The sequence below is a fragment of the Columba livia genome, chromosome 8 (assembly GCF_036013475.1).
Source record: "Columba livia isolate bColLiv1 breed racing homer chromosome 8, bColLiv1.pat.W.v2, whole genome shotgun sequence".
Taxonomy (NCBI): domain Eukaryota; kingdom Metazoa; phylum Chordata; class Aves; order Columbiformes; family Columbidae; genus Columba; species Columba livia.
Window position 1 is genome coordinate 22,487,595 of NC_088609.1, and position 24,078 is coordinate 22,511,672.

At 40.2% G+C, this 24,078-nt stretch overlaps 1 protein-coding gene and 1 long non-coding RNA gene across 2 annotated transcripts in view; one reads left to right on the forward strand and one right to left on the reverse strand.

Annotated features, from left to right (window-relative positions):
• The window catches only part of LOC135580127 (uncharacterized), a 106,128-nt gene extending 91,122 nt beyond the window's left edge, over window positions 1-15,006 (forward strand). The window contains exons 9-10 of the long non-coding RNA XR_010474361.1: window positions 5,364-5,452; window positions 13,875-15,006. This is a non-coding gene — a long non-coding RNA (uncharacterized LOC135580127). The remainder of the gene's footprint in view (window positions 1-5,363; window positions 5,453-13,874) is intronic.
• PLPPR4 (phospholipid phosphatase related 4) overlaps window positions 1-18,670 on the reverse strand; it is a 33,758-nt gene extending 15,088 nt beyond the window's left edge. Inside the window, exons 1-2 of the mRNA XM_065072582.1 lie at window positions 18,460-18,670; window positions 4,397-4,582 (exon numbers count right to left, since the gene is read on the reverse strand). Of these exons, the coding sequence (XP_064928654.1) occupies window positions 4,397-4,582; window positions 18,460-18,537 (264 nt within the window). The 5' untranslated portion in view covers window positions 18,538-18,670. The remainder of the gene's footprint in view (window positions 1-4,396; window positions 4,583-18,459) is intronic.
• Between the last annotated feature and the right edge of the window lie 5,408 nt (window positions 18,671-24,078).

Consider the following 24,078-nt stretch of genomic DNA (forward strand, 5'->3'; position numbering starts at 1 on the left):
ATTAAAGGCAGCAGTTACTCAGAAGACACTGATTGAATTTAAAGGGCATAGTTATAATGCCAAAACCAATGTCATCCACTGACGTGTACTCGCCTTTAAAAGATTTGTATCAATACGTAAATATTCAGTAATGCCCACTTAGCCTGAGTGAGGGCAGGCAAGAAGACGGCACTGAAATTAAGTGCAACTGGCATAAAGTTGGAAGGAGACCTTTTTACGTGTGTGTGTATACAGTGCTCAGTGGAATCCGCGTCTTGATCCACAGCTGAAATTTGATGCTTCTTCAACAAAAAAATAGTAATTAGAAAATCTCACTTCTCAAATAATCCAGAGCCAACACAATATCTTTGTGCTCCTGAGGTAGTTTTAGCACTCTGTCTTGGCCTCAAGCCTAACAATCCCTAGCAGCTTCTAATTATATGGCAGCCTGCTCTTCAGTAATTGTTTAATTTGGCTTGGGTTTTAACCAGATTAACAGCAGTAGGAAAAGTTCTTTCTGTCCTTGTGGTCCCTCTGACCACACCAAGCAAAATGGATTATGACTGACGCCCTAGACGAGAGTTTAGAATACAAATAAAGAGGTTAGATGGTTTTCCCTGTTAAAGAGTACAACAACTTGGAAATCTGTACAGGTCTTCTACAGAGTTCAGAATAAGGATTGGGCTGAAATATTGAAATTAATGAGGCAGTTCTCAGCACTAAGAGGAGATTCAACTTGTCTATCCACAAATGCATTGAAAACTAATATATGCAATGCACAAAGCTTACAATACAATGAGGGCTCAAGCATCTGAATTATGCTGAATCTGCTGTAATTACTAGTGAAATTTGTGCATGCTCAGACTCTTAACCCTGGGAGAAGGGAGAAACAATGAACAAGCTTAGTCTAACTCTTTTTAGCTAAAGATTTAATAATTTGGTTTCCTTTCTTTGCCAGAAAAAAATGAAGTACTGAAGTCTCATTACATGGAAAAGTTAGTGGTAAGGGTTATTTAAGGAATTTTAATTAGATGAGAACTGTGGTCACTATTATCTGTCTTCATTTGATTAATTTAGAGCTAAAACTTTTCCCAGAGAAATCAGAAGTATTTCAAACATAAAATACAGAGAAACTCTAATAGTTTTTCAGTAAGCTCTAAGGAATGTCTGGCACGGGGAAAACCACTAGAGACATGGATTAGCTTGTATGATACAAGAAAAAATAGGGAAACAGCAAGGCTTATGTCAAGGAAAATTCAGAAGCTTGTATTTCCAAGGAAATAAGCTCCAGCAGTAGAGGAAGCAGGAGGACTGAGACTGCCAGCACTGGATTTCTCTCCTTGCAAATTGACTTCCCACATCAATGTGGTCTAATTTCCTGGTGACCTCTGTTAGAAAGCACATTGGTGTTAACTTTAGGTTTTGGTCAGTGGTTGGTAAGAGTTTGAACCTACACTGATATAATTAAATAACTGGTCCTAACATTTTTGATTGAGCAACTAGAGAGAAAATATGTCAGAGGATCAGATTCAGAGTTCTTTGAAGTAAATGGAAATGGTGTTGCAATTCAGGTACATCTATATCCCAGAAAAAAAATATCCATGTTGGCAATTTTGTACAAGTTCAGTTGTTCCACACTGAAGTTTCCTGTACTTTATGAATACATGTAGAAAATTTCATCTGTGCCACAAGCCATAAGACATCTGTCAATAATACAGGTGGTAATTTTCTGTAGCACTTCAGGGCTGTGGAAGAGACCTTATTAAAAACAGTTGCTGGTCACTAATATTGAGAAAAAAAAACCCTACCCAAATTAAAAAAACAACCCATAAAACCCCAAACCCACACAGGTCCTCCTGCAATAATGGCTTGGCAAAATAAATTACAAAATGCTAAATATGTTGTAAAAAAAAAATCCTATAAGGTGAATAGATTTAATATGTTCTCCAGTCTTGGGAAAAAATGAGTGTATCAATAAAAATAATTTAGGAAAACATTAAGTCTTATTCTAATATTTATACAAGACTTTAAGCAGGGATAGAGACTGCCATTAGCTTGTCTTCTGCCCCCTGCTTTTTAATTTTTTTTTCTTATTTACACTCTTTGGTAATATTTAAAATGTGGCTTAATTGCACATGTATTTTATTGAGTCTTGATGAACTTCTGCCTCATACTGCAGTAAGTACCTGAACTGCAGACAGAGGTTACCATATGCTGTGTTACTGGAGATCCTCAATTCCTCACATAGCTCATGCTTGCTTTTCTACATTTTACAGGCTTTATAAAGTGTGTAATTCTTTGAAGTGTTAATGAAAACTAAATTACATAATATTAAACTCTACAAGATGACAATGGCATAATTGAAATATTTTTGTATTGGGTTTCATTGGCCTGTTTTTCCTAAGAAAATGCGAAGGTTTGGACAAAAAAAACCCTAGTTTTTTACTGCACAAGTGGTATTGAATAATAAAGAGCCGATGCTCTACACCATCTTCAGTGCCTTTTATTAAAGAAGGTTGTGTATTTTGCACTATTGGAGCCCATTCTCCAACTATTGCAAGCACCACATTTGTGCTCATGCTAATACAAATGAACTACACCTTCAAAGGCTTGAAGCTTTATTACAGCAGTTGTACTTTGAAGCTTCAGCATTTACTTTCTTTACCAATCTTATGTTTTATAGGCATGCTTAAGCGTGGGTCTGAGTTTCTCACATGGGGTGGTTTTGGTTAATTGTCTGTACTGCTGGTGGGAGACTGATTCAAGCAGGAATAATGTTTTATACTGCAAAATTTCATGCAATGCTGAAATAATTTAGCTGTAACCAAAGCCCTCAATAAATGCTCTGTAATGAAATGGAGATCTTTCATCTCCAATAAAGGTGTTTGATATTACTGAGGCTTTACATGAACTCTCTGAAGTAAAAATCAGCTTTTACCCCTCTACTGTGGCCCAAGTGACCCTATATAGATTCCTTCTATGGTTGTTTCAGGAAAAGACCACTTTGTTGTTATCAGAAACTGTCTGAATTTAAGAAATCCAGCCACTGCAATACCAACAAGTTTTGGTTTTATCACAGTATTTGGTGTTCGCTGCAAGTGTCTGCACCAGGAATGCTGAGACTCTTAGCTCCCAGTTCCTAAACTAGTACCATTTTTAGCCTCATGATTGTGTAAAATCCTTCATAAATGGTTTCTAAAGCAACCAAAATCAAACATGGTAAGAACAGTTCAGTTTAAAAAAAGACAAATAAAAACCAAACATCCTGGAAAGCAAAGAGAGAACAGCACTTCATGATTTTTATATGAGCATCCATTTTATAGAATTTGTAATTGCAAATTGGCTAGCATTATAAAAGGAATGAACTGGTTGAATTTAAGGGAATTCAGTGGAGCAGGCAGCAGAGATACATTTGTAGCTGGCCTTGGAGAAATATTGAACTGAGATGTGCAGTCACTGCTGTCAGGGGAGAGAAGAGACCCTTTCAGAAGGCTGATTCAGCTTTTCAGATGTATGGAATCACCCACTCAAGGTGAATTTCTCTTTATTTGCCAAACAGCAGTGGTGTGAGAATAAGGCTCCTATCTCAGCTGCCTAAAATCAGACACACTGAATTGCCTCTAGTATTTATATAAAGGTAAAGTCTTTAGATTTCGTAGAATCTCAGAATCATTTTGGTTGGAAAAAACCTTTAGATTTCATAGAATCTTAGAATCATTTTGGTTGGAAAAGACCTTTAAGATCATTGAGTCCAACCATTAAACCTAACACTGCCAAGTTCTCTGCTAAACCATGTCCCTAAGAACCTCATCTGCATGTCTTTTAAACACCTCTAGGGATAGTGACTCAACAACTTCCCTGGGCAGCCTGTTCCAGTGTTTTACAACCATTTTAGTGAAGAAATTTTTCCTAATATCCAATCTGAACCTCCCCTGGTACAACTTGAGGCCATTTCATCTTGTCCTATCACTTGCTACTTGGGAGAAGACACTAATACCCTTCATGCTACAAACTCCTTTCAGGTAGCTGTAGACAGCAATAAGGTCTCCCCTCAGCCTCCTTTGCTCCAGGCTGAACAGCCCCAGTTCCCTCAGCTGCTCCTGACCAGACTTGCGCTCCAGACCCCTCACCAGCTTCACCGTCCTCCTCTGAACTCTCTCTAGCACTTCAATGTCTTTCTTGTAATGAAGGGCACAAAACTGAACACAGGATAGTGGGAACAGATGAAGTGCTACAGGGAATGTTTTAAAGGTGTGTCTCCTTCTGTTATGGAAGAATAGAAGATGGATTAAAAATCCTAAGGTAATTCATCCGGATGACACTGCAGCCTAAGTGAAAAGAAAGGAGCTATTTTCTTTATGACAACTGGAACTCTGTTCAAAATCTTTAATAAGTGACAGTGGCACCTCAAACTTACCGTAATTGATGGTCCAGCAAAAACCAGACTAAGCAACATCAAGAAGGGAACAGACTCTTGTGTAGGTTCAATGTATGGCATACTCAGACTCTTGTCATAGCAATTAAATCCAGAGTGAACTGGCTTGAAGACATCAGTAAGTTCAAGAAAATAGAGGCTAACAACAGAAGATGCCAATATGGGCAACTAGAAGAGAAGAAAGCAACAAATTACTACTTGGAAATGGATACCTTTGCTTTTGCAAAGCTCGTTAAAACACCGAATCCAACCTTCAGCTCACATAATTTAGCCTTTTCATCTATGAATCATTAATAGACAAACTTTGATTATTTTCTTTTTAAAGGAAGTACCAGGACTGCAGTCTCCCACATGGGGCCTCAGCATTCTGCTGTTTGTCATCACTCTTTTTGGTCCTTTAGCAACTCTTTGTCATGTATATGACAGTGCTTACATCAAAGCCAGCTTGCATTAAATTTCAAAGTAAGAGTTAATGAAAAACAGTATCCAGTGCTTCCCTAGAATCTAAATATGTGATAATACAGTGTTCTTCCTTCATACATTCATTTTGCAATTCTACCAAAAAAGAAATTAACTTTGGCAAGACCCAGTCTGTGTAGAGCCATGACGACTATGGTTACAATTCTTTTATCCTCTAGCTATTTAGTGATTTTACCCTTTGCAATTGCTTCCAGTAATTTATTAAGAGTGAAGGTGGCCCCTCTGGGGATAAATTCACCCCAGCTTGCCACCAGCTCCTGAAAGTACAGATTCAACTAGGAAACTTCAGTGGACAGAAGTCGTTTAAGAGAAGAAATAGCAAAAAAGGATTCTGAGGCCATCGGTTTAGAAGCCAACAGAGAGGGCAGCCCTGACCCCAGGGGCATTCAGAGGTGACCAGAACCATGTGATTATTCTCCGTACCCTCTTAGTAAATGCTCAGAAATGTTTTTTGTTTGTTATTTCCCAGAGTCCTCACTGAACAAGGCAACATTAGAACAACTGCATGCTCCTCCACTGAGATGCAAGGACTCCTTCCGTGTCACTACTGCAATAAAGGTACCTACAGATAATGTGATGTAAACTGCCTATCTGCTTCCTTTGCTTTTTTTTTTTCAAGATGTCTGTCACATTAACTTTTGTTCACTGTTAGCTGCAGCTGAAAAGTAAAAGCTCGCAACTACTAAATAGATTAACTTAGATAAAATCATAAAAATCTTCTGATAAGGCTGTATCACATCTCTTCAGAAAAAAATACCCTCGCCTTTTACATGAAGCAACTCAGGTTATGAAAAATACATAATTTCAGGCATACTTAGATTCTATTGTTCTTGTAGTGTTCAGTACACATTCACAAAAATAATCGATTGATTAAAATCAATATAATTCATCTTCATCCCATTCTACAATGGAATAAAAAAAGCAGAGGTAAAACTGGATAAATATGCATACTGGAAAAAATTATGAATAAAACCTGCTATATATGGCAGAGGGACAATGGTTTCCTGCATTAACCCGCCATTTTCAGGTTTTTAAATGTTGGGCTTTTAAAATCCAGACCTTTTGATGCATAAAATCTAATTGTGGGTGTTTAAAGGAGGGTTCTAGCTGAGTTTCACTGAAACATTTTTTAAGGTGACAGTTTTTGTTTGCAAAGAACAGCTTATCTTTGATGGGAATGGTGTATTTGAAGAGTGTGAGTTGTATCTTTGAAGTGTTCTCAGCAAAATCTGCAGGAGGTGTAGAATGGGATAACTTTGGCTGTCTGGGTATCTGTGTTCAAATTGATCACATTGTAATGTCACCTAGTACAGAGGCTGTGATTGTGCAGAAAGGGAAGGAATGGGTACTGGCATCCTTAAGTGCTATGAGCACTACAAAAATAACACAAGGCATCTTGTAAGTTTACTTCAGTAAGTGTGTATGTATATAATCCAAAGATACATGTACATTTACACTCACATACTATATTACACATACATATTATGTATAGCATATAACATACACAGTATGTAATACATATCATGTGAATACATAATATATAACCGTAATATAATCTGTCATATAATATGTATGGAATAATTATATACCATCTAACTAAACCGAGTCCTGCTTCCTGCATCCAGTTCTTTAGGCAGCTGCATGATCTAATGCTACTTCTCACTTCTGTCCAGATGCAGTCCCCCATTGACTAGAATGCAAGCAGCACTATTAGCCAACATGGGCTAGACTGTTTCTAGTCGCTATAGGGATGTGCAGGGATGAAAGAAGCCTTTGGTCTTCATACTTTGGGAATAATTAAGATTGTTGTGGGACTGGGTGCCCTCCTCTCCACACCTGCCTGCACAGGGACTGTGGAGCTGTTGGGGGTAAGAGGGCTCCTGACCAGAAGGCTGGCAAAGTGCACGCTGCCCTGGTGTGTGGGGAGCTTGCACCAAGTCTCTGCTGCTCTTCCTGGGACACTGAAATTCTGCACAGCATTTGAACTCTCACATATTGCAACTTCACTTCCGCACAGCATTTAACTCCTGAAATATTTGCAACGTCTTTTATTATTAACTATTTGAAAATCACACCTAATGACTTAGACAGGGTCCAGATCCCACGGGGCAAAACATCTTATAACAGAACACAAACATATTCCAATGAGCTAAATGGACAAAATAGGCAAAGTGCCTATTGCCCTTCTTTTCAGAAATTATGCCCGTTTATGTAGATGTCCCCAGAGGTTCATTTCCTAGGATGGAAACACAGAGTAGGCAGATCTTGCACTCTGAGTTTCATCTCCATTTTGTATTTTTAAATTTCTCTCATGTCAAGAAAAGGAAAGCCTCTCCTTGAACAACAGGCTCTGCATTACCAGCAAGTCTGCCTCTCCATTGATTATGGTATTCTTAGGCAGGCAACCGCTTTAAATGGCAATACTGAACTATCAAAAATAGGTAATATACGAGGTGATATTTTATTATGAGACAATAAATAACATAGGTGGATAACTTTTATTTTTTTAAACTACTGTATGCAAGCTGTAATTTTATTGTTAATTACAAAGTCAAGGAATTGTAAGAATAGCGTTTTACTGTCCTATGACTTCGCTACAGGGCTCCCATATTATTTCTGTCTGTAATTAGCTATTCTGCTAAAAGAAAAGAAATAATTCTAAAGGATTATGAATCTCCAATGTAACTGCTTACAATACTAATGAATAGGTTTATAGTCAGTTTGTTATATACAGTATGTCAGATCCCACAGGACATTTTTCTTCCTATCTTTTTAAAAATACAAATATAAAATCTGCCTTAAAAAAAAAAAAAAAACAAAAAAAACACAAAAACCAAACACTTCTAAAATCTAAATAGTGTATCTGGCTATTTAATATATGAATATTTATGGAGTGTTCTGCTTAAGGCAGCAGTCGTTCTGTAATTATAGACTTCAGCTCCCAACACCTTGAAAATGTCAAATATAATTAGATAGTAGAATGTGTATTGTTTTAATTACAAAGTGGAATAGGAATTTTCCTCTTCCTAATTAGAATAATAAAACCCCCAACCTCAGTTCCCATATCTTGACTAGTTAAGTCTTCATACTCTTACTTCCTTGGTTGGGTAGTGAAGAAAGATCCCTGATAAGTTTGTAATTTCTGACCTGTAAATGTAGAGTTTGACCCAAGTAGCCAACTCTAGCTTAGAATCTTTAAAGTCAGGACAATAATCAGCATAGCTGCTGAAAAGGCTTGATTTGGGGTTTATTTATAAAAAAACAAATGAACAAACAAACACTGTTATTTACTTAAACTGTAAGCTCCAAACATTTTTAAAGCCATAGCACTTAGCTATTAATAATAATTAATGTTATTAATATTTTAAAAGATGTTTCTGTATTGAGCTAGGCATTGTCCAAGCATGAGAAAAAACGATCTCTCTTCCCAAGAGCTCAACAAGGATGGAAAGACATAGAGATCTTGTAAGGAGGAAAATAATTGTTGAAAACCTCCAGTTTGTTAAGTAGCATGGGACAAACCAAAATAGCATTCGGTAGTACAATAACTTCTCTGAACTGATGGGATATGTAATAAATCTTCCTTCTGGTCAAGATCCACAAGACACATGTCACATACTGGAGAGAACTCAAAGAATAGATGGCTGTGAGAGGAGTTCTGAGGTGGGAGATAAGAGTTCTTCAGACTGCCATCACTCTTCTGTAGGATATGCTGTGATTGCTCCTGAGGCTGTTTTGGGGTGCTCCTGGTTTACTTGTGAGGCTTAAGATTACCCAGGACCCACAGTGCCAGCACAATTTGTCACTGGTCATATGATATAGCCTATGCATGGAAGCCATGCTGGTCCTGGCCCAAAGTCCAGTCTTTCATCCACCAATATCCACAAGTCCTTCTCCACAGGGCTTCTCTCAGTCCCTTCATCCCCTAGCCTGTATTGATACCAGGGGTTCCCCCAACCTTTGTCTCTACTTGTCTAGCTGTGCCTGGAGCTTTGTTTTCATTTGGTTTAACTGTAACAGCAGTTTTTCTAATGACCTTAGATACCAGGCTATGCCTAATTTGTTTTACTTTCATCTACCTCTGTATGATACAAGTCTGCATGATTTTTAGATCCATATGTAGTAGTAACAAGTAGTTACTCTGTATTAAATGAGCTACTTATGACTCTAGTGTAGCGCATCCCAAATCATTTGTAAGGAGCAGTATGATGTTGATGGTGATTCTTCCTCACTCTAGAAACCACTTCGGTGCTAATACGCTTTTACACTTGCTCTTTCTCTTTTAGTCTGTCTTTTCACATTACCTCCCAATTTACTATATGCAGCATGATTTACATATGTTGGATGCTTGTTCTTTGTACTGTTTGTTACCCGAGCCTTAGCAGGAGAATCTTATTGAAGTGTCTGGATCCCTAAACAGCACAAGGTTGTCCTCTGGACGGCTCAGTATCTGGGGCACTGACTTGTCTCAGGCCTTCCACCAGGCACACACCCTCTTGTTCCATATGAAACACTGAACTGCTTGGTCTTGAGTTAAAATGTAGGACCCTTAACTTTACTATTCCACAGGGTCCCTGCAGAGCCCTAGGTTTATAATTCAGGGTGCTCCTTCCCCTTGGAGAATTTTCACATGATCAAAGCTTCACTAAAACCACTTTCTATCTGCAAGCATTACAGACAAGTCAGTAGCAATCAGATATTGATGGTTTCCTAAATGACACCATGCAGATAGATAGTGAGGCTCAAGAAAAGCAACAAATTAGTACCCCCTCCTGCCCCAGTTTCTCTCTTACCTTGGAAGAATATGCAACTGGATACAAACATAATTCAAAACTCTCTGGGAATCAGTAGCTTCCATAAATTCCCTTTCTCTAAAACTGTAGTTATACATCTAATCCTTATATTTGCCAGCACTTAACTAAGCAAGGAGTCCATATTTATCTTCAGGAGAATATTATAACATCTTAAAATCCAGGGGCTTTGCAAGATTGCAACCATGGAGTGTCACATACCCAAATATCTGAATCCGTTTTGCAGGTTGCAGTTATGTGACCTCACTTTGCTTTGCTAAAATGCACTACAGGCAATATCTCTTATTGTGAACTCATATCCAGATGCTGTGGTGGTGGTGCATTGGGCTGTATTGGTGGGTACCAGCAGACACTTTTTAAATATGAGTTACAAAACTGATTAGCCTTGGCTATATTTCAGTCAGGCTAAGTGGGGTGAAAAATGAAACGCCTGTCTTATAATTGTAGCTGAATACTGAAGTCACTGCTCAGTGTGCTGGCCAGAATGACTTGAGTGATTTTCCTTGAGACTGGATGCAAATACAAGGGCTGTGGAACTGATTAGCTTTACCTGCCTGTATAGAAGATAGGCAGAAAGGAGAGAAGGAATAGGTATGTAGCTTTCAGAGGAAGTCAAGACACAATCAGCTAGATGCAGAATAAAGGTAGTATGACTAGCTCACCTGTCAAAAAGGGTTAAGAGATGCCTGATGTGCTATTTGGATCTTTCGTATTTTTAGACTTGGATGACCAAGAAATTCCTAGGTCCTTAGGTCATTCTGCAACTCTTTCACAGCAAACAAGGAATTCCTGAGCATGGGAGCTGCCTCTCGGTGTTTCTCTTGTTTTCTGGGAATCAGGGCATCTTTCTAAGCAACCAAGTAAATAAACAGGACTGCCTCAAAGAGTTAGCTACTGAATGCCATTGGTTTCTTCTCATGGAAAAAATAACAGCCAAATGCTTGGGAGAAGAATGGTCTATTTAATAACTATGTGCAAGGCTGTGGCATTGTGGAAGATTCTATTAAAATGTATCATAAATGTCAGTCCTTGTGCCAAAGAATTCATGGTTTAAATGACAAGGCACAACAGATGGATGAGACAAAAAACAGGGCTGCGGTGGGTTGGAGGAGACAAGGTGTTCCTATTCTTAGCCACCTACTAACAGAGATTGCAGCTTTCAACTGCCCTGGCTGTTGTCCTGTTATACTTTGCCGTGACATTCACAAAAGACAGGAGAGAATGGAAGGAGGACAGGTCTCTTTTATCCTGACAGGAATTAATACTGAGGCCATGACTATGACTGAATACCTTCCAGAAACAGGTCAGGAAGACGAAATGCTCAGCCCAAATTCTGCCATTTTCTCTTGTTTTTAAGAACCTATGGGCTCCTCACCATGGCTCTTGCTTAGCTACACCAGTGCTGTATCTTCAGCCTCAGCCAGGCTGCTGTGCAGGGCTGGGATTAAGATCAAGCACAAGCTCAAATGCATTGCAGACTGGGCTGTCATGAGGACTTCTGGGAGATGGTGCTAAGCACAGCATGGCTGTAGAGCAGGGGACTTGCTTGACCTAAAAGTCAGGCTTGTAGATTTTTTTTTTTGTAATGTTCTAAACTTAATTCTTAAATGCCTCAGGCTTTTAAGAGAAGGCATTCAGGCTCTTCAGAAGCCTAAAATTTGTATCTGTATAAAGGCTTTTTGCTTTTATCTCTGGACTTCAGTTTCTGCTGCTTCTTGTTCCTTTCTTGGATGCTGGTTTTATGTGGCCCAAAACTGTAAGGAACTTGTCTTTTCTGTAAAGGAGTTTTATCTCACCATTGTCTAAGTTCTGTGGAAATCAATTGCAGAGACATGGGATGATGGTCAGTCTTCTCCTAGATTTAACACTGTTGGATTTAATTTCAACTCACAGTTTAATTTCAAATCCCAGGTGTCACTGAAATCTATTATCATTAACATTTTGGAAAATTAAGTTATCCTTATTTCCAGCATTGATTTTAGAGTTTAATCAAATTGCTCTGTGACTGCCAGTTAAGAGTTTAGCTTTAGAAATACAACAGATATCTTAATGCAATTCCTCAAACCTCTTGATCCTTTGCCAAATCTTAAAAGAAAACCTCTCAGTATGTGTAAGACCAAAAATAGAATAGATACATCAGTGATAAAGTTCCTATTTCAGAAATCTCAAAGTCAAACTGAATGCATGGTAATCCTAAAAGTGCTTTATATTTTTTTTTTTTTTTGATAAATGTATGTGAAGCAGGCATTTTGACATGGAAAAACCAACAGAATAAAAATTGTTTAAAAAAAAATTCTCAACCAGGAATAATCTAAAACTACTTTTAAAATATTTCAATTTAATTAAGTATATATGCTTAAGTAGAGAGCAAATCCTTACACATAAATTTTACAACACAATAAACACCATTAATACATTTCTTTCCAGTGTGACTTCAAGTAATTGGTGAGTCTCTATATTAATTATTATTACAGTTAATGATGATTATTAGTTAAATCAATAATTAGCTATAATCAATTAATAACTACAAACAGTGAGATTTAGGATATTGTATCTACTGTGGATTATGAAGCTTATGCTCCTGCTGCAAGGTTATGGCAAATCAAGAACAGCAACACTTCAAAAGAGGGTGGTTGGTTTTCGACCAGAGTATCACCAAACTTCAGATAGAAATTTCCTCAAAAACCCCATCTCTATGGGCCAAAACTGCCAATCCCTACACAATACTACAATTTATTCTACTCTCTAAAACACATGGGTTTCCATACATACATTCAAAAAACTGTGTGGGTACCAACCCTTCTCCAGGGCCTCACTTCCATGCTGTTTTGCCACTTCTGAACTCATTTCCTACAAACTGAACTTTTAAGTGACAAGATCATCGGTCAAGATAGAATGTTTGTAACAGCTCAGCTCCTGTGTACCTAAGGTTCCACAATAGGCTGTCATTTATTAGTTTTGACCGCAGAGTAACAGATCTTTAAAAATGAGAGAAGAAAATCAGAGAGCCATATTTTTTTTTTCTACTTTTGGAAAAGGTAATCATTTTGAAAAATGAATCTCCTTTACTTTCTAATGCATTCAAGCTTCCTTTTGCTACTGGGGTATTAGGTCAGGAGGATGGTCCAGGGTTGGAAAGGGCCTTGTTTCACTATGGACTACTCAAACTCTACACCTGCCAACTAAGTAGCCAAACGCAGAGGGAGATCTACCATGTGGCATTTGCATTTTTTCTCCCACGACAGTCTTGGCACAGGCTTGACACCTCCCTTTTTGTTCCCCTTTTCTGCTCATCTTTTGCTAAAAGCTGGTAGTATGCAGGCTTTACGTCTCTTCTATAAGCACCGAACTGATGTAGAGGATGCAAGGTTGATCACTCGGCCAAATAATTACACAGCTGCTTTGAATGCATAGCAGCCTCCTCAAGCCTCAGATAGCCCCTTAATATTTTGGGATGCTGGTCTCTAGTGCACTGTTATAAATGAATCTGACATCTGCCCTCTGTGAGTCAGTCACATGCCAAAGTCAGCTCAATGAGCAGACTGTTAAGTGTGTTTCTCCTTCTTCCTCTCCCCTCACACATGATTGACTCTTTTGAAAGAAAAATCTATGTATTTAGAACGTATTATGCTACTTCCACAGGATGGGGACAATTTGATGTTCTATAGTTGGGGTTTTTTGTTGTTTCCCCCATTCCACAGCCTAATTTAAGCATAGCAGAAAACCTATCTAGAGAGAAATGTGACTACAGTGTGCCTCCAAGACACAGTAGTGTAGTTTAACTCTTACAGTAGATCCAAACATCCTGGTCTTAGGAAGAAAGATATAGCCTTACAGCCTATTCTCCCACTACTTTTATTCTAATCACTTCTCTCCCTTAGCTTTTTGTGCCTTTTGCAGTCACTCCTATCCATGACTTGCAGGTGAAAAAGTGCATAATTTAAATGTGGGGGTCATGCATGGCTGAATGGCTAAAAAAAATTCCAGATCTGACTGAGAAGTGTCACCAAGGTATCAAGTGGTGTGTACAAACATTTGATGTTTCAAACCTAGCTCTGTTAGCGTATGTTAGAAACAAGATGAAATAAAGCATCTGGTGCTGAGACACGGTGAACATTCTCTACATGCACTTATTTCAATGGAAGCTGATGACCTCCTGTGTTTTGCAGCCTGGAGTACTACAATGACAACACAACTTTGCTTTCTGCTGGTGAGAATTCCAGTTCCTTTGGGGAAGAAGAAATATAAGTGGTCTTCCAGTACTGAAAGAAGTGTTTCCAAACAACCCTGGTGTGATCATCTCCTGGCTGTGCTCTTGAAAATGTAGAAAAAGCAGCTATCTGTATGCATGCATCATACACAAGAGCCTAAAAGATGATGTAAGGAAAAAAATTAACCGTAACAAGGGACATTGTCTGAAATGTGTCTGATTTTAGACCCTGGAAGTTAAGCAACCACCAGATGAAGGTGGTGCCACAGGGACTCAATTCAGCTGGAGAATGTATGCATTGAGTCACTCAGATTGACAACACCTTGGCCTTTTGCATTTCCACATCTGGGGCATGGGATGAAGCAACAGTGGCACAAAAGTCAAAGGAAAAATTCATAGCAACTTCTGTGAAACCAGGATTTAAACCAGAAGTTTCTGAAGTGGGATACCATGAGTGAAGACAGTCTTTCCTTCACCAAGAAGAAATGTATTTGTCTGTCCTGCCTCTGAAGTGTGACCATTCTGCCAGGAACAGAAACTACATAACCCTGGAAGTTTTCCAGATTCATGGTAAAGGACATGTGTTTCTTCTGAAAGTGAATATACACATGATATACTCTGAATATGCTGAAAAGAAAGGCAGTTAACAAAAAGCAAAACTTATTCCAGGAATACTCATTTTCAATACTTCCCAGAGGAGTGTAGACTTTGTATCATGAACATGAATTCCCACTAGACCAGTGGAACTATGAATTTTCATGGCAAGTTTTGTCTTTCTCAGCTATGTAAATGAAGTTCAGATAACCCACAGTCTACAGAACCCTAAAATGCCACAAGCATAATTAGGAATAAAACATGCCAAACTGCCCCGCAGTGCTGATGACCACATGCTTCAGGTAAGCCTGATGCACAAGGCAATCTAAAACTATTCAGCTCTTAGGCGTGTGTTAAAATAACCTCTAAAACATTCTTATGATACATAGGATAAATCATCAAGTTATTTTACGAATCATGAAATGTGAAAATATGTAACTGAAAATGTGTTAAGAATCACTTCATAATGCTCATTTTTGCCTCTATTGTTTTTAGAGAATGACCTGTCCACATTTTTCAGAAGCTACATCTCTTCATTTTCTTCTATTTTCTTTTCACTTCTATGTCTAACAAAGCTCTAGCCCGATTATCCTTTTGCTTTTCCTGTGTAAATGAAGAATAGTTCTAGTGGTAACAGTGATCTTGAGAGGGGCATATTAGTTTTATGTTTTAACTCTGTTGTTGGTAAAATCTGCTAGTTTGAATTATTCTTAAATTAGACTAAAACCAAAATAATGACCAGAGTATTTCTTTTGAAGTTAACATTAGTTGGACTGCATACATTCTACGTAATCATATTTTATCAAATCCTGAAAGTTGCTGCCACCAAACACATTTGTTTACAGGAGCTAGTCTCATTTTTAAAACATTCTTGAGAATCTTCACAGCAGAAAACCCTCAGTGGCAGAACTGTATTTCTTTGCTGCTATTTCTGAAGACGAGGTCCTTCTGAAGCAGATAATCTATCTTTACTTGTTCTGCTGCCTGAATTATATTAGTTATTACAGATTATTTTCATTTTTAAGTGTATATTTTATTTCTATAATATAAATTCATCCCTTTCCTACCACTTTAGGAATTTGACTTCGCCCTTGGCCCAACATCCTTTTCTCCAAGCCTTTCCTTTTGTCTAGTGTTTAAGAGAAAAAAATGGCACTTTTTTGAACACTAATTTTCATGTTTGAAGGTGCAAACTTAATGCGTTATTTTTTTTTGTTGCAATTCAGGGTGGGAAAGGACTATCTGCTATAAATGGGACAGAGAAAGCAGAAGTGATGAATGGCAGAAGAAAAAAATATTAAAGAATTGGCAGCATTCAGAGAGAGGTTGAAAGCCTGTTTCCCATCATTAATTCAACCACTATTCATGAAACTAAAAGCTTTAAAAATCATAGAGCCTTAATGAAATTGGGTAAGTTTTGTTTTTAAGTAGTTATCTGTTGTTGAATCCCATTAGGAACTCAGCCTCCTGTTTACAAAGGAAAAACCATATTGTACAGTAAGGCCAGTCAGCCACACTGGGTAACTCCTCTATCCCTTACAGTTACAAACTTCTTATAGCAATTAAATTATCTTCGATTAATTCCCTTTTTATGAGGTACAACTCAATCTTTGGTTCTCCTTGAGCCCATCACAACAGAAGAATCTAAGCCATCACATCCTTTTCCTGATTCTGTTGAAGTGCTAGCATTTGCTTGTGTTATAAAGCTCTAGAAAAGCACTCTCATAAGTCTCATTAGAACTAGTGCCCATGTGGGTGAATGCAGGCTGGTTGGACACAAATAAAACAAGGTGTTTCTTCCTAAATACCACATGAATTGTTGGCACCCTTTCAAGTGATTTGAGTAGTCAACTGAAATGTGGGAAATGGTTTCAAATCCTCTTGCTGTGTAATGGGAGGAGGCTGATAACTGACCAAAGGGCTTCCTAATCAGTGTTTAGGCTCAGGTGTATTGCAGTCAGTTTTTTTACTCTTGATGTTCCTTTTACTTGTTTTGCATACCTACACGTTCATCAGTTGAAGAGGGGCCGTAAGTCTGCAGTTCAATAATTAGAGCTTGCTCCTGGTGTAGAAGGGCTCGTACAGCCTCTAGATTCTGCTCCTGTGACTGAATAACGTAGAAATCCTAAAAGTTCATTAGGAGACCATCCTCTTAAGTGAGGACTCTGACTCCCTCTCAGAGCAGCTGGGTGTTAGATCTAGCTGTAAATGACTTGCTGAAGGTCTTAAGAGTCCATACCAGTCCAGACCAGACTCTGTACACAGAGCTCAGCCCAAGTTCTTCACTGCTCACAGAATCCTGTCTTATTCCTTGTAAGAGCTACAGGGAGCTTCTGGGGGAACTGTAAGTATGCAATTAATATTATATAAGACAACTCTTTTGAGCAGCAGGCACACATTTTATACTGCTGCTCTCTAACTCATCTCATCTTACTTCATGCCAAAGCACAGCCCACCAAACAGCACAGTGCACCTGTGTCTTGCAGGATCTCCACATCGTCTCCTGCAGTAGAGTTACTCCTAAGAGAAGGTCCAGCAATCTCCTTCCTGTTGGGATTCCCAAAGCAATAAAGATAGCACAGAGGGTGAGAAAGCTCTTTTTTTTAGGGGCATCTCCCCACTGACCTTTCACTCCTGTGGAAAGCTAATGTAAGATATATGGCCCAGTAAGTACCTTCCATCAAAGGGCTTTTCTTGAGCAGGCCTAATGACACTGATAGGCTGCATCTGATACTTCCATATACCCAGCCTCTGCAAAGCTTTCCAGCTGGTGCAGCTTACTTTGGGTCAGGCTCCTGATCATGTCTAGGTTCTTAGGGAGCATAGGGGACAGAGACACTCCACTGTACCTAAATCCCTTTTCAACCTGACCCCTTCTGCCTCCCAGAGAACCTCCAAAGCCCTTCAAGTGCATCTGAAAGAACATTTTTGCTTTATATTGCAACCAATGTTTATATTTTAATATTTTATACATTAAGTATTGTATGTATTTTTATGTTTTTATCTAGCGTACCAGTTATAGTTAACTTACACCATTTTTTACCGCTAAGTTCTTCATGTTATTTTAACAGTCTCTGAGGTAAGTTACATGGTGCCTCAAAGTGCCTCTATCTGTGAGGGGGGTCACCTGTGAGCGGGGTCACCTGAAACACTTTGCTCAATCCATAAAACATTTTTACCTCTCTCTTACTGATGTGCCATGAAGCAAATTCACATAACACTGACTTTAAGCTTAAACTGTGTCTACTGATGATCTTACAGAAGTATGTAAGTGACTGTACTTTCCAGGGGGTGCCAAATGCCTCCAAGTGACACACCAGGCAGCGAGTGCCTCTGCAACTTCACCTGCTACCAGCTGAGCAGCCATAGCAGGTTTTGCTCTTTAAGATGTGCCGAGAACCTCATTCCATTTTTCAAAACAGATATTTTTAGCTCTGCTAGAAGCAGCATGTAATCTAGAGGTCAGTAAAAACACACCACTGAATATCATTTTGAGAACATTTCTATTTTCCTAAGCATTCCTTTACAAATGTGATTTTTATTCTACCAAAGACATGTGAGCGGTGATCGCCTAGAAGCCAGCTCTTCTTGAAACATGTCTTCCTCCTGAGAGATTCCTGTACATGTAGCAGGGTTTAGTTGAGCGACCCTTTCATTTTCTGAGTTATTCTTATAAATAATTCCCACTCGAAAAGACTGCAAAAAAAGAGGTTAATTCATGCCTGCACCTTACGGGGGGCTTCGATGCTGATTTCAGTAGGGTGAAGCATCACAGAGGGATTTTGCATCAGGCAGTGCGGTATCAGTGCCGAGGCGAGCTCCCCCTCTGCGGGGAAGGCGAGAGGCTCCCGGCCGCGCCGCTCCCCGCGCCCGCCGCCAGCCCCCCGCGCCTGCCCCGCCACCCCCGTGGCTGCTCCCCAGGGGCCCGCTCGGCGGGGGCGGCCACTCACCTCCACGAAGTAAAAGCAGGGCAGGAGGGTGACGCTGTCCTTGGTCACTGTGCCCTTTTGCCGCTCCTTCGCGGACATGCTGGCGGGGGCTGCGGGCGGCGGCCGCTCGCAGCCGCCCGCCGCGGGTCTCCTCCGCCCGCCGCCGCACCGAGCCCCGCGCCGCCCGCTAGCGCGTCCCTGCGCCGTGCGCGGGGCTGACGTCAGGAGGCTGCTGGGCGGCGGGGGCAGGGGCCCGGCCCGGAGGGGTGCGGGCGGCGGGGGGCTCGGCCGCCTTAACTCTTTCACGACGGCGCTCCGCGGAGCGTGGGAGCCGCCGGGATGCAGGCGAAGCCCCGCGGCGGTGCGCTCAGGCTGAGGGAAGCTTTGGCTGCAGCAAACGATCTGCAAATGAGCGCGTGCAGGCCTGGGATACCTGAACAGGATCCCTGCAGGCAGGAGGATGTACAGGATGGTCCACGGGGGAAGTTTGAGGTTAATCGTGTTTCTGGGAAATCTTTCTCTGAAACAGAGCAATGGAATGGTCCTGGGAATACCGTTGGTTATTCCATACCGTACAGGCTGATGTTCTCTTGCAGGTGTACTCTTTTTGAGCTCACATTGCTAGTTGACAGCTCACCCCAGCCTCAGCGCTGGTCAAGGGGGTGGTGTGACTGAGACTGGGCAAAACTGAGCTCTTCAACCCCATGTGCAATACTAAGGCATGCGATTTATCTAATCTGTAAAGTATCTGGTGCAGTTCCTGCTGCAATCTTAAAGATAACAGAATTAAGGTGAACAGTTGTTTCCATGGTGAAATGTATTATTTTTAGATCCTATCTGTGGATCAAAGTTTGTAGCCTTTTCTTAGCCAAGGTCCTGTTGATATCAATGAGAGGTACCCTGGATAAGGCCTGCAGGGGTTCTCAGTACAGGACAGCATTTTCATTCTTTTGTAGCACTTTAATAATGTCTGCAAAGGTTATCTTGTGCCTGTGAGCTTAGTCTTGCGTTGTGGTGTTTAGCTTTAATGTTCGCGGAGAGAAGTGTGACTCAAGCAGTAATTGTTTATTTCCCATCCCACCTTTTCTGCGGGAACATGGGAAATAACCTGCTGTTCTTGTTCAGATGGTTGCTAGTATTTTGGCTGCTGTAGCCATTGTGCTATGGCAATGGAAATGAAAATTCTCACTAGCTTCTTTTCTAGCAAAGAGGATGTGCCAATCCATGCTCTGCACTGAGCAGACAAGCAAAGAAGCATTATAAGAGGGTAAAAGCAAAAGCATACTCCGTGCCTGCAGGCAGGTATGGAAGGCAAATCTGTAGTCTGACTCCAAATCATTGAAAAAGACTTTTTCAGAGCCGCAACAGATTGCAAGTGTTGCCATACCAACACATAGTCTTGTCCTAACACTGTTAGGGAAGATTTCCAGGTTTTCTGCTGATTCAGAGATACAGAGAACTCACTGGTACCCCTGTGAAAGGGAGGTCAGGGGGATCCAGGCAGCAGGAGTGGCCAGGAGGGTTTCTGGGAGTACAGGAGCTGTGAGCAGAGGAGGTTTGTACCCAACTATCAGCACCCAATTCCAGGAAGTTATTTTGGACAGTGTGGGGATGTCTGGTAGTGATTCCTACCCATCAGTGATATAGCCTTTAAGCAAAAGAAATCCCTTTTTTTCAGCCTTGCTGGTGGGTTATTCTAAATAAAACAGCAAGAGTTGAGGACCTGTAGCAAGACTTTGCTACTGCCAAATATGTAACTATTATTGGGGAGAGTAGTTGGTGAGCAATGGCCACTTGAGTTGCATTTATTGTATCAGCCCCACTTGTTCTGAAATAATGAATCTGTCTTGAAAATCATTAGTGCACATCATTAAAAATTACTCAAGAATGCTTCATCTGCCTCTGTTTCATATGCATTTGCTTCATTCTGGAAGAGCAGGGGGATTAGGGTATTTCTCTGGTAAAATGAATCAAGAAACTCACATCATGATGTAACTTCAGAAACTGACAAACCACCTACTATTAATTACGTTTTATTGTGGTACTGCCTAAAGGCCATTTAAGTGTGCAGCTCTGATAGGTACAGTAAAACACAGGGTAGTAACCAGGACCTATTTCACAAATTTTCACTATGAACAAATGTCTGGTGTGAAGGATGCAATGCAGGTCACTCAGTGTGACTCCTGGAGGGGCAGGAAGAGTTGTGTTAATTCTCTGGTTCTGTTTCTCACTATTTTGTGAAGGTACCGGTAGAGGGAGTTAGGGGAGGGGTTATATATAATTTAAGAATTAGTTTTTTGGCAAGCCTTGACAAGAACTTCTGCCCTTTATTTAGTCAAATAGAGGAGAAAAAGTATCAGCAATGCCTGGGTCCCAGGTTTGCCTCCCACTAGTCTGAGGGTGATACTGATGGGCAAGTATGGACATGGCTGGGGTGCATTTCCCACCCTTCTCTCTGGGCTTTCACTTGTTCTTGGTGGAGACTCAGCAACCATTTTCTCAAGAGTAAGTAACCAAGGCACAGCTAAGGTGCCACTTGATCATTTCACCCTTGCTGTGCTGCCAGCAATGCGTTCCCAGCCTCTCCTTTGCCTGCTGGAGGCTCAGCGGGCAGCACCTGATGGACCCTGTGCACAGGTTCTGCATCACTCTTCGTCTGGCAGTACCAGAGAGGCCTGCAGTCATTTGGACCTTATGTCCTAACTAACATAACAGAGCAAGAATTTTACTTCTCTGATTCTCAAGACTGTATGTTAACTTTCAAGCACATGAATATTGATGGAAAAAGGGAAAAATCCCTTGCTTGGTGTAATGATATGGCTTTTGGACTGAAGGGTTCATCTATATATTAACACCTGGAAATACACAAGTCCCTCCAGTGTGTTGCATTCACCTCTTTTGACAGTTAGTTGTTGGAAATTATGGGATTGATTACCATTTACATGGAAGCTCATTGGATTGCTCTAGAAGTATAAGCACCCTTCAAATCAGTATAACATACATTTATATCCTTATTAAATTCCCTTAACATTGATAGAACAATGTGAAATGGCTTTTATGTAAATGAATATCTCATCTATATGGTCTCCTAAAGGAAAGCGTGTTGGTGGTAAAAAATTCAGAAAACACATCCTGTCCATTTCAATCAAGACAGTCATAAAAGAAAGCGCGGTGATGCATGACTTATGAATGCCTATTATCTGTGTGCAGGATAGTCATAAATACAGGATCTGCACTAACACTGACAGCTTTTTGCCCACTTTCCAGCAATCTCTGTAACAGAAGAGTGTCATGGAAACATGTTAGCATGAAGCATAAAATGGTTTGTTTATGCTTTGCTTCAGCAAAACCAATTGAGTTAATGGAAAAATGTAAAGAAAAACTAGAAGATAAAATTCATAGATCTGGAGTAAAGGCCTCTTCTGACTCACCTGGAATAAGATTCTAAGAAGAGAGATTTATTCTTTCTTCAGCAAAAGGAAACTTGACCATCAGTGGGTGCCCCTGGTTATTCCAAGCTGATTTTTAAGAGGTCAGCTTGACACAAAATGTTGCCGCCCCCCAAGATGTATCAGTGGAGATTGTTTAGGTGAAGAAAGCACTATTCTTTCCATGTATCAGGCAGACAGCAGCTGCCACAGTTATTAGAAACACAATTTGAAATAAATTTCCAGTATAGTCTAGTGTATTGGCAAAGCTGCACTGTATAAAACATGACTGCAGGTCATTATCTTGTTATCCAGGTGCTTTCTTCCTTCTGCGGCAAAGTCTGCCTTTATTCTCAGGCTTTGCAAGGGCAATGGCTGTGGTTTCACTGCTTCCATGGGAACAGAAAGCACATTGGATAAACAGGGACCGGTGCTGCATCACTGAAACCCCTTGCAAAAGCAAAATGAAACGATTTGGGAAAGAACTGGAATTGGCTGAGAGCTGGTGGGTCTGTGGCTGCGCAGAGCCACTGGTCAGACAATGGCATGGGGGGGTTGTAGGAAGCAGAAGTTTGGCCAGAGGCTGCAGCTGCAGTTACTGTTGCTTAGTAGCCTAAGGAAACCTGCTTTCCCCTGCTCACCACACAACTTCCATGCACAAAGGTGTTTTCTTGGACTGTGTGCAGTCCCAGGGTTAACTCATAGAGATGGATTTTTTAGTTCTGTTTTGTCCATTTAGAAGACTGTTTGGTCAAAAGACAGATAAAGTTTTACAAATATTTAATGAACAGGCTTTCTCATCTTTGATGCAACTACTTTAATATAGTCTATTAGTTGGAGAAAGAAAAATGGTGGCTCCCTGGACAAATTCCACATCAGACAACAAAGTAACATCTCTAGCATCCTAACAAGGTACTCTATATGTAAATATAAATCTCGTAAACATGACGAAAGGGAAAAATAAATGATAGGATGTAGCAAAACTGGATAGCTGAATTATGTCAAGGGCCTCCCCTTAATAATTGACTTTTGCATTAGCTTTTTGCAAGTGCAAGGTTGTTGTTTCCTTACTTTTTCATATTAGGGCAAAATTTTCCTCTTTAAGCCATCTGTAGCTCTCCTGTGAGCAGCACATAGCACTCTTGGATAGATGGCATGTGACAGCCCTGGGAGATTCGTAGTGGAACACGTTCAAAACACACAAAAGAGATCCACAGTGCAGATGGGAGAATTAAATTCTGCTTTGAAGTTGTAATTGCATCAAGCAATTGTTTCTCCACTATGTCTCATAATCTCCTGTTGCTGTAAAGCTCTGTCTTCTAATGTCCTGTCTTAGGCTACTAGATATAGGTCACAGCTTTAAAGTAGCAGATGACTCTGAATGATTCCTGGCTTTCCTCCTGTCTTTTACACTGCAGTGTTTGGACTAGAAAATGAATTTTGCATGTTTTGAATGAGTCATGCTAAGATCATTCTTCTGAATCCATGTCTTTAAATACTACCTATAAACATGTCTACCTAGTATTTTTCAGACATCTGTTCCTGTGCTTTCTGGCCTTGGGTGAGTGTTGGCTTGCAAGTGACGTGGTTGCAGAAGCATCATGCTGGACTGTGCTCTGTACAGACTGCTTTGCCTTAAGTCTGATTTAGCAGCGAGCTGAGTGATTATGTGATTTTAGTGAAGCTGTCTTGTGGCTGGCTAATGTGGAACCTGGAAAAATGAGTTTATGTGTGGTATGCATTATGCCAAATATGCTTTTATTTTGATGCTAATAATGGAATAATCTTGGTTACCTGCATACGTCTGGATTTAAGATCATAGTTACAGGCCTGAAAATGTCAGAATGTGAAAATCCCAGATTGTTTCTGGAATACCAATGGCTCTTTAAAACAGCTTTCTGTAGATATCAATAAGGCACAAAACTTTATTCTTATGTGGTGACCTGTCACAGATATTCTGCTTGAATCTGGGCAAGTTATGTATCAACAGCTAATTAAACATCAGCCATTTGGTGCATGAGCTGAGACAGAGGTTGAGTGAGAAACCACAATCATGGAATTAACAGTCATACCCATTTGTCTAAATGGAAATGCAGAAGTCCCAGCAGGAATCCTGTCTGCCCTGCAGGCTGAATGAAATACCATATCAGAAAAAGGCTGACATGTATTTGACATTTTGAGTACTGCTACAATAGCCTGTTGATATTAATCC